Source organism: Mobula hypostoma, chromosome 1, assembly GCF_963921235.1.
Source record: "Mobula hypostoma chromosome 1, sMobHyp1.1, whole genome shotgun sequence".
Classification (NCBI taxonomy): Eukaryota; Metazoa; Chordata; class Chondrichthyes; order Myliobatiformes; family Myliobatidae; genus Mobula; species Mobula hypostoma.
This window is the reverse complement of record NC_086097.1, coordinates 222,066,131-222,080,957: the sequence shown is the minus strand read 5'-3', so window position 1 is coordinate 222,080,957 and position 14,827 is coordinate 222,066,131. Positions and strand designations below refer to the sequence as shown.

The 14,827-nt window shown below is 41.3% G+C and overlaps 1 protein-coding gene across 2 annotated transcripts in view; it reads left to right on the top strand.

Annotated features, from left to right (window-relative positions):
• LOC134343350 (transient receptor potential cation channel subfamily A member 1-like) overlaps nucleotides 1–14,827 on the top strand; it is a 125,674-nt gene that overhangs the window by 28,135 nt on the left and 82,712 nt on the right. For both annotated transcript variants that reach the window (XM_063042054.1, XM_063042047.1), the window contains exons 4-5: nucleotides 1,282–1,457; nucleotides 6,967–7,074. In XM_063042054.1, the coding sequence (XP_062898124.1) occupies nucleotides 1,282–1,457; nucleotides 6,967–7,074 (284 nt within the window). The remainder of the gene's footprint in view (nucleotides 1–1,281; nucleotides 1,458–6,966; nucleotides 7,075–14,827) is intronic.

Here is a 14,827-nt window from a genome sequence, read left to right as displayed (position 1 = left end):
ATTTATTCTTAAATGTTAAAAAAGAACCCGCATTTACCACCTTGTCTGGCAGCTCATTCCATACTCCCACCACTCTCTGTGTGAAGAAGCCCCCACTAATGTTCCCTTTAAACTTTTCCCCCCTCACCCTTAACCCATGTCCTCTGGTTTTTTCCTCCCCTTGCCTCAGTGGAAAAAGCCTGCTTGCATTCACTCTATCTATACCCATCATAATTTTATATACCTCTATCAAATCTCCCCTCATTCTTCTACGCTCCAGGGAATAAAGTCCTAACCTATTCAACCTTTCTCTGTAACTGAGTTTCTCAAGTCCCGGCAACATCCTTGTAAACCTTCTCTGCACTCTTTCAACCTTATTTATATCCTTCCTGTAATTTGGTGACCAAAACTGAACACAATACTCCAGATTCGGCCTCACCAATGCCTTATACAAGCTCATCATAACATTCCAGCTCTTATACTCAATACTTCGATTAATAAAGGCTAATGTACCAAAAGCTCTCTTTACGACCCTATCTACCTGTGACGCCACTTTTAGGGAATTTTGTATCTGTATTCCCAGATCCCTCTGTTCCACTGCACTCCTCAGTGCCTTACTGCCTTACCATTAACCCTGTATGTTCTACGTTGGTTTGTCCTTCCAACGTGCAATACCTCACACTTGTCAGTATTAAACTCCATCTGCCATTTTTCAGCCCATTTTTCCAGCTGGTCCAAGTCCCTCTGCAGGCTCTGAAAACCTTCTTCACTGTCTACTACACCTCCAATCTTTGTATCATCAGCAAACTTGCTGATCCAATTTACCACATTATCATCCAGATCATTGATATAGATGACAAATAACAATGGACCCAGCACTGATCCCTGTGGCACACCTGCATGACACCGAGGCTATGAAGACTGCCCCAGCTGCTGTACTCCATGCCCACTAATATGATAAACTGGCTTTGGGCCTACTCTGGGGTTTGGATCTGAGGACTCAATTTTGGTTCAGAATGCTATTTCAATTGTTTGCAAGATTTGTACTTTTGTTTTCTCTTGCGTATTCAATGTTGGTCTTTTGTTTTTTTAATTTACTTTATTTTGTTTCTTTAAGTTGGGTTCTTCTGGGTTTCTTGCTTTGTGGCTACCTGTGAGCAAGCAAATCTCAAGGTTGCATAATTTATACATTCTTTGATAATAAATGAATCTTGAATGAACACAAATTTGGTGTCATGATGTCTGGTCTAAAGACACCTTGTGGTGATCCTACAATACATTGAGGTTTGTTTTCTTTCCCAGTACTAAATATCATTGATTCCAATGGAAACACGCCTTTGCACTGGGCTGCAGAAACAAATCAAGCACATATTGTACAAACTCTACTTGACAGAGGTGCAAACCCTAACATTCTGAACAATATGTATCTATCACCTCTTCACGTGGCTGTGTCTTTAAATCATAATGCGGTGGTGAAGGTAAGATAATTAAATTCTGTCATCTTATGACTGCAATTCTTGTGCATGTTGGTAGTGAACATAGTGATTTTCCTTCAATTTACCCATAACAGTACTTACCTCTTTTGCTTTAGAGTTTTATAGGAAAGCGGGGTCAGGCAGGTGGTGTCTTTGGAAACCTACCTATGTTACTTCACTATTTTTGTGTGGCTCATATGCATAATTTCAGTTTAAAACCACTTGACAGCTGTAGAGCCCAGAGAAAATGGTTGATAAAAGGGATGGTGAAGCACTTTCAATTACTCCAAAAGACTGAGGTTTGGTAAAAATACTGAAAGGCTTTTATTCGCTGTACAATACGACCTCCACAGTGAGTGTCTGCCCCCGGACTGAGGGGGAGGGGCAAGGCGAACACCTTTATACAGGACTCTGTGGGAGGAGCCACAGGGGCAGTCAGCAGAGGGGTGTGTCCAGACAGGTAACCGAGTTACAACATATATACATGGTTTACCACAGATGGTAACCTTCTCCACAGCAGTGCAGTGTGATCAAAGCCTCATTTGTTCTGCTCCAGCCTTTTCTTCTGTACTGCCAGTCCAGAACTGGACACAATGCTATAAATTATCAACAAAAATCCTCACTTATTTAACATCTTTAATTGTTAGAAAATGTGACAACAATAGGAAGTTGAAGAAATTTACTTGGATGTTACACTACTACTAAATTCTCTAGTGAACCAGATAAGGTGAAATAAGGCAGGGGGACTGAGGTCTTGGTGAATGCAAAGGAATACAGAATCTGGGGTTGGGGTGACTAGGAAGCAAATGTGGGAACCCATGGGAACTAGTTTCCTGACAGTTCAAGTTTATTGTCATTCAACAATACACATGTATAGAGCCAAACAAAACCTTGTTCCTCTGAAGCCAAGGTGCAAAAAGCAGTACATGAAGGCACACACAGTACATACTGTAGAGTTATGATCCAGCACTGGCATGGCCTGAATATTGGGAGGTTGACATGGAGTGTGAGGTAAAGTGTTTATGTAAGACAGTATAACGTTACTGGTAATATTATAATGAAGCAAGCAGTAGTACAAATATGTGAAGCAATTATGTAATAAAAGTTGACAAGTGACGAGTGTGTCTGTGAGTTGGGGGGCGGGGGCATTCAGACAGGGTGTACATGAGTGCTGATGTGATGGAAGTGCAGGATTTGGGCCCTGTAACAGGCTGGATTAATCAGGACCAACTGTGTGAGTGTCTGGAAATGTAGTAATAAGCGTACAAGCGTTACAAAGTAACTTACGCCCAATTTATTATCATAAAATAGGTAGCACAAATAAACCACCCAAGTTACTACACAGCAAATCACAAACACTTCTGGCCTCACCATTCCTTCACCACTCAGTGGATCCTGTCGGCTCATTTCTCATAATCTCAGAAATACTCTCATTTCTGACTTGCTCGTGAAACCACCCCTGAGCCCTGGGCACCAATCGTGATCCCAGTCTGGGTGAAGTCCAAAGAAAATTCAAAAAGCAGTCCAATATACAGTATTCACACGTGCAGAGCGACCATGAGGTAGAAAAACTCTTTGTTCTCGTCCATTAACACAGTCTGGTTTCTTTCATTCAAACAACACTTGCGTCCATTAACAGAGTATTTCAGCACACCTTCTTAAATCAATAACACATTTTAATGTAGCACACAACATTCCTTGGGCTTATAAAGCACATTAAAGTTTACACATATAAACGGTAAGTCTGAATCCAAAAAGGATCCATGAAACCAGCTATCGAACTGCTTGACAGACATTCTCAGTGTTAACTCACCAACAGACATCAGTTAATAACAGACCTCACACGATACAAGATCAGAAAGAGTTAAGTGTCATTTGACTGGACAGACATTCATTCAGTGTCTTACAAAATCTAATATGCTACAGACCCTGATGAGTTGAAAAGGAACCCTGCAAATATTACCTGACAAACTACAGTCTCAAGCTGATGGATAGGAGATTATTAGAGTCTTGCATTATTAGTAGAAGTGACTGAGAGGAAGGTTGTCCCAGTGGTGAATGCAAGAGTAAGTAGAGTTGGAAAGGGAATGTGACTGATGAAAGATTCAATAAAGTAGCCCATGATTACAACTTCCCTTCAAAAACAACTTCACTCAGTATGGTCTCATAAGAAATCTCATTAAAGGGATGAAATTAAATTTATTCTATTCAATTCAAATATATTCTATTCAAATGCATTTGAAAAACTCAGATGAGGAAAGAGATTAGGACAGCAACAGGGCAAATATGACTATTAGATGTTGATAGTTTTACCGATCAAATTGAGTCTGGACTTATTGAGTTAGAAAGAAACCAAAAAAAAATTGTTCTATTTACAATTGTCTCATATAGGTTCATAATAAGCAGTTCCATTTCTCAGTGTCATAAAGTTGATGGCTAAATTGCAGTAAACTGGATTTGAATTCATGTTTTTATCTGCCCCAAACACTAATTTTATGAACCTGATTACAACTGACATGATTTAAACACATCCATACACTTTACTTGAAAATCAGAAAAAGAACTACAAATGAAATAAAAACAAGAAGGACTGGAAATACTTAGCTTCTGAGGCAACATCAATTAACATTTCGGGTCAGTGATAATTCTGCTGAGTGGTTATCGATCTGAAACAATTGTTATATTTCTTTCTCCCTCTTAAGCTCTGACAAAGGAAATATAATGATGCCCAGATGCTCTAATCATATTACTGCTTCCTATTCAAACTGAGTTTGCCAATGTAGACTAAAATCAAACAATCTGCTGGCATGATTCTGCAAAACTGAGTTATGTTACTGAAAACCAACATTCTGAAGTGGAGCAATTTTGCTCACTCTTCTAGGTAATCTAGCACCATTGAAGAAAGACATATCCTCATTTTTCAGAGGGATTTTTGTGCTCCTAAGAGTTTATCTTTCCAACTGTAAAACTTCCCCAAATATCAGTAATGTTGCTATATGTAATAAATGGAATTTGAAGGTGTTTCTCTCCCTCTCAATTTCTCCTTCTGACAAAAAAAAATTCCTCCCCCTCCCCTCTTCCTCTGTTCCCCACTCTGGCCTTTTACTTCTTCTCACCTGTCTATCACTTCCTCCTTGGTCCCTTTCTCTATGGTCCACTTTTCTCTCAGATCAGATTCCTTCTTTTCCAGCCTTTGACAATTCCTACCTACCTGACTTCACATATCACCTTCCACTTAGCCTCCTTCCCCTCCCTACCTTGATAGAAGGAATGATTAAGCAATTCAATTTACTTCTGTTAATATCAAGAAGTGGCTGAGTGCTTTGTACACAGTAAGGTCAAGGCTCCATAGAATATCCTTCACTGTAGTACTGCAGACTTCTTCTCCAGCTCTATTAAGACTTCTAGCCATGCACTGTGCTGTCACCGATTTCTAATTGGTAATATAGAAAATACCCATTCTTGACAACCTGTTCAACTTGGATGAATGGAACCTACTCTGCAGCACTAGCAAAGTGATGATGTGTCACATTGACAATATTATCAAATGCCAACTGGTCACTATAAATTAGATCTCTCATGTTTTGAATTTGACTTGATCCATGCATGATTAAAAGAGTGAAGTTCTAGGGTTGAGCTGGAAACTGCTGTTGACATCTCAAATCAAGGAATTCATGTAAAGTTAAAGGCATTTGCTATCAGAGGAAAGACCCTCCGCTGGTTGGAGTTGGATTTCATATTCGTAAAGTAAGCTGATTGTGGCTTTGGAAGCCAATTATTGCTGGAGGAGTCACTCATGGTACTATCCTGAAAACAGCTATCAGTCACTTCATCAATGTCCTTTTCTTTCCATCTGTGCGAGGAGTGGCGCTCCACACAGACTTCCAATCTGCGCCTTGTAAGGCATAAAAATACCTGACGCAGGCCTCTCATGGTCTGAGTCGACGTTCCCTCCCACTTCCATATAAGTTTAGAAATGAGGATGTTAACTACTTACATTGTATTCAGTATCTTTGAAATTTTTCTGCTTGTGAAGAATTTTGTGACACAAGCAGCACATTTTAGACAACATCTATGCTTGAGTTAGAAGGTGACTAAACTTGGAGATGATTGTTATGTGGCCCAACAAGATAGAGGCGATCACCTTGGTTTGATTTTGAGCAACATTAACATTATCCAGTTCACTGCTATTAATATTCTGAGGGTTATAACTGGTCAAAATCTTAACAAGACCAACTACAGAAAAGCTGTGGTTAGGAGAGGAAATCTGAGGTTGGATTTCCTGGGCCGAATAACTCATCTCTTGACTCCCCCAAGTCTTTCCACCATCTAAAAAGGTATGTTAATAGTGTAATAGAGTATTGTTTTCTTTTCTGGGTATGTCTGTCTCCAGTATCACTTAAGAAGTCTGATACAATACAATGCAATCTATATGGCTACATTCTTCAAACATTAATGTTATTCACCACCAGCACATTGTACACATCCACAATAAACACAATATCTATTTGCCCAGCCATTACCTATCACATCTCAATCATATGGCTTTTACAACCTCGAAGGAGTATTGATCCATTCTCTGCCACAATAGTTCCAGACTAACGGATCAATACTATCTTCTCAATGGCAATTAGAGGTGGAAAATAAATGTTAGTTTTCCCTCAAACCCCGCATTCCAAAGAAGAATAAAAAAACAGTCCAATTTGTGCACCTCTGTTGTACGTAACTTGCAATTTTGAATTCTTCCTTTCCCCACCCCACTATTGGTGGAACAATCAGTAGAAAACTGAAATATTCCTTGCAAAACAGTAATTCTAATAAGAATTATTTGGGTCCAGTTGAATTTAAATTTCTGTTTCACTACATAGGATAGACCTTAAATTTGGATTACTGTGTATTATGGATGATAACAATCTGGAAATCTATTTTACAACTGCTTATAGTACAGCTGGAGCTGACAGTCCCACGGGAAGATAGCTTGGAGGAGGCCTTTGAAAGGAAGCTCTCCAAGTACTCAGGACTGGTCAGCAACTGTCAGCAGGCTGGATGGAGAGTGAGGTGTCTCCCGGTGGAGGTTGGTTGTAGGGGATTTGCAGCCCGTTCCTTATCTAGAGCCTTCATCAATTTGGGCATCGAGGGAGAGAGGAAGAGGAGAGCCATCCGCAGTACCACCAATGCGGCAGAGAGGGCCTCAAGATGGCTGTGGCTCAAAAGAGGGGAGCCATGGAGTCATAAGTAGCTAGCCATCTGGACACAAGCTGGGGTCTGATCAGCCCTGGCTGGGTCACCTGGAGGAGGGTGTATGATGTTGAAAGACCCGAAACACCCGATGATTCCAGGAACATCACTGAAGATGTGTCCAGAAGCATCAATAGATGTATGTACACAGCAGTGGGTAAGATGTTTAATGGGCCACATTACCAACTATTTACATTATTGTACTGTTGGGGTCTACCCTTAAGTATTTTGTATATTGAAGTCCAATTAAATGATCTTATTAATTTCCCCTCAGACACTAGCCTCACAAAAAGCTACAGATCTGGACCTGGAAGGCGATCTTAATAATACACCAGTGATGTTAGCATGTTCGAGAGATAATTCTGAAGGATTGTCCATATTGGTATGTATCCTTATTGTTACCTACGCTATCTGTGTCTTTATAGACATGACCATCAAAATGTAACAAAAGTAAATGAATTTCACTGTTTTTCAGTCTGTGATAATATAAGCGATTTTTTTTTTAAAAGAAGTAATGCTTAGCTTTGAGAGGTGGATTTAAAGCTAAACCAGAAGATGCAGGCTTCTTCACTAAGAAGGACTGAGCTGCTGGAGAAGGCATTTGAGGCAGGTACAATAACAATATATAGGAGGCATTTAGATAAGTACGATTATATGAATAAGAATGTTTCCAAGAATGCCAAGCACAGGCAAATTGAACTAGTTTAATGGGCATCTTATCAGAATGGATAAATTAGGCTGAAGGGCCTTGTTCAGTTCTCTATTGCTCTCTGCCTCTGAATGTCTCCCAAACTATTTCCTGAAAGGTTCCCATGTAAATTGAATTTCTGTGATCTTAATGAAGTTTTCAAGGATTTAAACCACAATGTTATCTATGGTGGTGGTGGCATAGTATCGCAAGACCATGGATCTGTGCCTGGAAAGGTTCTCCAGGGCGCAGGCCTGGGCAAGGTTGTATGGAAGACCAGCAGTTGCCCATGCTGCAAGTCTCCCCTCTCCACGACACTGATGTTGTCCAAGGGAAGGGCAAGGGCCGATACAGCTTGGCATCAGTGTCGTTGCAGGAGTTACCAGAACGAGGTACCATAAAACCATAAGACATAGGAGCAGAATTACACCATTCAGTCCATTGAGTGTGCTCCGCCATTCCATCATGGCTGATCCCAGATCCCACTCAACCCCATACACCTGCCTTCTTGCCAGATCCTTTGGCGTCCTGACTGATCCGAAAATTATCAACTTCCACCTTAAATATACCTATGGGCTTGGTCTCCACTGCAGTCTGTGGCACAGCATTCCACAGATCCACTACTCTCTGACTAAAAAAATTTCCTCCTTACCTCTGTTCTAAAAGGTCGCCCCTCAATTTTGAGGCTGTGCCCTCTAGTTCTGGATGCCCCCACCATAGGATGCATCCTCTCCACACCCACCCTTTCGACATTTGGTAGGTTTCATGAGATCCCCATGCATTCTTTTAAATTCCAGTGAGTACAGGCCCAAAGCTGCCAAACGCTCCTCATATGTTAACCCCTTCTTTCCTGGAATCATCCACGTGAACCTCCTGTGGACTCTCTCCAATGACAACACATCCTTTCTGAGATATGGGGCCCAAAACTGTTTGTGATACTCCAAGTGCGGCCTGACTAGTGTCTTAAAGCCTCAGTATTTTCTCCTTGCTTTTATATTCTATTCTCCATGAAATAAATGCCAACATTGCATTTGCCTTCTTTACCACAGACTCAACCTGTTAATTAACCTTCTGGGAGTCTTGCACGAGGACTCCTAAGTTCCTCACCACCTCTGATGTTTGAACCTTCTCCCCACTTAGCTAATAGTCTGCAATATTGTTCCGTTTACTAAAATGCATTATCGTACATTTCCCAACACTGTATTCTATCTGCCAGTTTTTGCCCATTCTTCTAACTCGTCCAAATCGTGCAGCAATTGCATTGCTTCCTCAGCACTTCCTACCCCTCCACCTATCATTTGATACTTTCAGCTCTGCACCTCACCTCACGATGGTGGCAGTGTGATTTGTAAAGTGTTATGGACATGCTCTTTCCTGGGCTCAGTTTGAGTTAATTAAGATCCTGGGGTCAGTAATAGGAGAGTTGCTTTGTGCCCATTCTGTGCCAGATATGATCTGGAAATATTGAACAGTCATTCAAAGTTAATAAAGTTAGAAAACGTTCTGCACAAGCTTGCACTAATCTAATTGAAGATGAGAAAATAAAAACAATGTGGTATTATATGCCCTGGGAAGGCAAGAGGTTTATTTTGGTAACAGTCTGTAGATTTCCCACAGACAGAAAAAAAAGTGTCAGTAAAAGTGCTGAATTAAGGTCAGTTATTTCCTGACAAGATGGTAAATCACTAAGAAATTTCCATAAGTTATGACATTTTTTCTTGTAGTGGAATTATTTTTAGCAGTGGTTTTAAAAGCACTGGAGTCTTAAAATAGCATATGTGCTCCCAAGTCTATAAGCACAATGAATTGTTGACCTTTAATGTACTCAAGATACACTCAGTGGCCACTCTATTAGGTACACCTGCCTGTTAATGCAAATATCTAATCAAATTATCATGTGGCAGCTACTTAATGAATGAAATCATGGTTCAGTTGTTTCAGACCAAACACCAGAATAGGGAAGAAATGTGATCGAAGTGATTTTAACCATCTTTGGTGCCAGAAATCTCAGAAAATACAAATCTCAAGGGATTTTTACATACAACATAGAATACAGAAACATAGAAATCTACAGCACATTACAGGCCCTTCAGCCCGCAATGTTGTGCTGACTATGTAGCCTACTCTAGGTCTCTTAAAAGACCCCATTGTATCCACCTCTACCACCGTCACTAGCAGTGCATTCCACGCACCCACCCACCATTCTCTGTACGAAAAACTTATCTTTAACATCTCCCTTGTACCTACTCCCAAGCACCTTAAAACTATACCCGCTCATGTTAGGCATTTCAATCCTAGGAAAAAGCCTCTGGCTGTCCACATGACCAATGCCTGTCATCATCTTACACACCTCTATTAGGTCAGGTCACCTCTCATCCTCCTTTGCTCCAAGGAGAAAAGACCAAGTTCATTCAACCTGTTCTCATAAGGCATGCTCTCCAATCCAGGCAATATCCTTGTAAATATCCTCTGCACTCTCTTTATAGTATCCACAACCTTCCTGTAGTGAGGTGACCAGATCTGAACACAGTACACTAAGTGAGGTCTATCTATGTTATGGTCTGGTCCGTAAGTCCGCATTCTGGTTCACGGTCTGGTCCATTGATCCTTGTTCCGGGTGTTCCTGTTTTCTCCCTTGTTCTGTTGGGTGCCTTAATTGAGGCACCTGATTCTCATTTAGCTCTGGCACATAAAGACCTCTGCAAACCAGGGATTGTTTGCTGGACTGTTCCCTTTCCCCTCCTTCTGAAGCCTTGCCTGCATCCCCATCAAGTTCAAACGCCGGAGTGAGACTGGAGCCTTGCCATGCCAAGATAAGGAACTATTTATCGTTGAGTTTGGAACTATATCTTTGTGTCCCCGTGTTTAGTGTCTGTGTCAAAGAAGAGTCCCGGCCCTAGGTCCTGTTCCCAAGGAAGAGTCCTGACTCTGTGTTCTGTGTTCCTGTGTTCCAAGTTCCAGGCGCCATGTTCCAGTCCTGTCTAAGTCAAGGCTTTGTGATCTCGTCCAGTCCAGGAGGCCCTTGGCAGTTTACCTTGGCAGTTCCCTTGGCAAGTGTCCTCGGCAGTCATCCCAGCCCTGTGTCCTAGGAAGGGTCCCAGCCCTGCGCTCCAAGGAGGAGTCCTGGCTCCATACCCAAGAGCCTAACCAAGCCGAATCCAAGAGCTGAGCCAAATCTAGTTCAAGAGCCACGTCCTGCACTGAAGATTCCTCGCCTATCCCTGGAAATTCGACGGTGCTGGAGTTCTGTCGTCCTGTCCAGGAGTCTCTCATCCTGTCCAAGCCACATCCAAGAACCTCGTCCTCTCCAAGCCACGTCTAAGAACCTCATCCTGTCCAGGAGAATCTCGTCCAGTCCAAGCCACATCCTAGAATCTCGTCCTGTCCAAGTCAAGGCTTTGTGTTCTCGTCCTGTCCATGTGCCTCGTCCTGTAGCCTAGCCACATCCAGTCCTGTAGCCATGTCTTGTCCTCCCCTCGATCCAGGGTCCAAGCCGGAGTCAAGACCCAGGTTCTGGGTCCCTGCCCAGTCTCTGGCTCGGAGTCCTAGCCCAGGCTCCTTGTTCCAAGTTCCTTGTCCTGTTCCTAGTACAAACGTTTGTACTTCAGTGTCTGTGTTTTGCATTTGGGTCCGCTTCTCAGCGCCCCCATATGACAAACTAAGCTCTTGCATAACTTTAACATTACCTCACGGCTCTTGAACTCAGTTCCACGGTTGATGAAGCCATCACACCATAAGCCTTCTTAACACAGTCAACCTGCGAGGCAGCTTTGAGTGTCCTATGGACATGGACTCCAAGATCTCGCTGATCCTCCAGACTGCCAAGAGTCTTACCATTAATGTTATATTCTGTCTTCAAATTTGACCTTCCAAAACGAACCACTTCACACTTATCTGGGTTGAACTCCACCTGCCACTTCTCAGCCCAGTTTTGCATCCTATTGATGTTGCACTGTAACCTCTGACAATCCTCCAGACTATCCACAACACCCCCAACTTTTGTGTCATCAGCAAACTTACTAATCCACCCTTCTACTTCCTCATCGAGGAATTTATAAAAATCACAAAGAGGAGGGGTCCCAGAACAGATCCTTGTGGAACACCACTGGTTACCTTCCTCCACACAGAATACGAACCATCTACAACCACCGTTTGCCTTCTGTAGGCAAGCTATTTCTGGATCTACAAAGCAAGGTCTCCTTGGATCCCATGTTTCTGAATGAGCCTTGCATGGGGAACCTTATCAAATGCATATAAACTACATCCACTGGTCTACCTTCATCAATGTGTTTTGTTACATCCTCAAAGAATTCAATCAGTCTCATAAGGCACGACCTGCCCTTGACAAAGCCATGCCGACTATCCGTTGTCAGATTTCTAGAATTTATAGAGAATGGTGCAAGAAACAGGAAAATATCCAGTGAGGCAGTTCTATGGGAGAAAACACCTTTGTTAATGAGAGAGGTCAGAGGAGAATGGCCGGACTGGTTCAAGCTGACAGGAAAACAATAGGAACTCAAGTAACCATACGTTAAACAGTGATGTGTAGAAGGGTATCTCTGAATGCTCAACACATCAAGCCTTGAAGTGGATGGGCTACAGCAGAGAAGACCCTGAACGTACACTCAGTGACTACTTTACTAGGTACAGAAGGTACCTAATAAACTGGTGACTGAGTGTAAGTTCTGTTTCTTAACTTTGAACTTATGGTATTCATGAAGTGCTTTCTTTCAGCATATTTTACAATATTAGAAATACTACATCCACTGCTAGCACCTGTATCAATTCTTAGGTATGGGATGTGGAATTGTAGCTTATTTTGTCATCTAGATTGCTGTGCTGATAAATTCCCACCATTGGTTGTGAGGTAATACCACAATTCCTAGCCTTTCCACCTGTTCCAACTCTCCCCTCTGTTCTGATTCCCTGTATATAATTTCAGTAAAAGTGATATAATTTATTAGAAAGCAAAACGTATAATTACAAAATGGAGGTTCTATCGCTTTTGTGACTTGGTCAAATTATCTCTGTTTTCTATGTTCTTTTATTTTGAAGACAATATTCGACCATAGCACCATAAGACAGAGGGGCAAAATTAGGCCATTTGGCCCATCGAGTCTCCTCTGCCATTTATCATTCCCTCTCAGCCCCGATCTCCCTGTATCCCTTCCCTTGACTTCTTCTTGATTTACTCTTGAGCTCCTTTGTTAATAGCCTTTGTGAAGCATAATGCTTTGTATGTCAGAATCCATTTGTGATACAGGATTATGTAGGTTGCATTAAACATTTACAATTCTTTTGAACGCAACTTTCTTCAGCTGGTCTCAGTGAAAAAGCACAGCTTAAAACTTCCAAACCTATCACACCGTATCATGCCCTGTGGTCAAAGAGTGAATCCAAATCAACAGTGTGGTCACAGAACATAGTACTGGTGACCCGAAACAGATCCTCAGATGCCCAATCAAATCAAGGTTGTATTAGAACATTGAATCTACAAAATCTTCCAGAAAAGTCATTCTTGAATATCAATGGATCTTCCTGAGAGAGCACTGTTTGTGTACTCCTTCTTGTTCTGACAGACAACTTTGTAGCAAAAGTCCCAATCTCTGCAGTGAGAAACCCAGCTGCCTAAATTTGAACGTAAAGAAGCTTCAGTGCCAAACTCTAAAGTCTGATTTAACTCATGGTGTATCCTGCTTCTTGAGGGTGGTATTAGTATCTCATTGTCACAGTGAAAAGCTTTTATTTGTGTGCCATCCAGATAGATTCATGCCATACATAAGTACGTTGAGGTAGTAAAATGAAAACAAAATGCAACATAGTGTTGCAGTGACAAAGAAAGTGCAAGGGTCCCAGTGAAATAGATTCAGAGATCAAGAGTTCAACTTGAAGCAAGTGAGAGATCTCTTCAGGAGTCTGATAACAGTAGGATAGAAGCTGTCCTTGACACTGGTGGAATCTCTTGTCTGACAGGAGTGGGGAGAAGAGAGAATGATTGTGTGGGAGGGGTCCGTGATTATATTTGCTGCTTTCCTAAGGCAGCGGGTAAAATAGACTGAGTTAGTGGGGGGGAAGGTTGTTTTGTGTGATGGGCCTGACTGCATTTGTAACTCAGTCTTAGGTAGAGTTGAGAGCCACTGATTAATGCTATTTACATAAGGCAGTTCAAAGCTATCAGCCCGCTGATGTCTCCTTCATTGGAATGCTCCCCACTTTTACTAGCGTCCCTCAAGGAGTTAAGATTTGTTGCAGCTCAGAAACTTCCTGTGCTCTTTTCTATTCCTTAACTTCCAGTGACTGACGACTTTTTAAATGTTTAATGTCTTAGCTTCATTAATAATTTATCTTCAAACACTGCCTTCTAGCCATTCTCTTTGTATATCTTAATTAATTTTATGATCACCTTAAATTTGTAGATATTTTTGACAAGTGTAAATGATCTATTATTACTCAATTAATCATTATACTTTGCAATCCCGAGGGCATTTGTCAGGAGCACATTTACTAAACTCAATAAATCCAGCTTTACTATTCCTTTTGCTTTTATATCTTTACTGTAAGGCAATACTTTAAATTGAATATGACTTCTGAGTTTATAATTAAAATTCTTCTCTTTCCTTTGGACAATCATATCCTCATGATTGAAATATTGATCCACTTTTCTTTTAAAATGAACAATACTTTCCACCGAAACTATTTCCTGCACCTATACACACTAACTCTTTTTACAATATGTTTTCCTAAACATACTCCTGCTGTTCAGTGAATATTAGAAATTGATGAATATGTGGCATTGATAACAGAAAATAGTTTCAAGATTCAAATAAGGCTTTGTTCATTATTTTCAGCCATGTTTAATTCCATGGACATATTGTAAGCATGGAACATTTCAGTATTATGAACTGTGAAGGGAATTTTGCAGGGTATAACAAGGCTGGTGAAATGGGCAGATGTTTGGTAGATGAAGTTTAATGCAGAAGATGTAAGGTGATGCATGTTGGAAGAAAGATTGTGTAGAGGCAAAACAGGATAAAATATTCTAAAAGAGGTACATGAATAGAGGGACCTGGGATCTATGGATACGCAAGTCATGAAAAATGACAGGGGTGGTTGAGAAAGTGGTAAAGAACTCTGGGCCTTAATAATAGTCATAGAGCACAATTACAGGGAAGTCATGAGGAGTCCATACAAAGGACATGATGAAAGGCCAGTCTTGTTGTTGGTAGGATCAAGCCGTGAGCGGTCACGATAAAAGGATGGGGAATTATGTGGCTTGAGAAAAAGCAATTCTTACGCAGCATATGGCTAGAATCTGAAATGAGCTACCTTCACATATGGTGGAAGCTAAGGATGTAACAGGAATTAGACAGTTGTCCTGGGAGAGAGCCAGCATGGACTTAATGGGGCCAAATGACTATTAATTTACCTCCCTATCACCCTCTCCGAC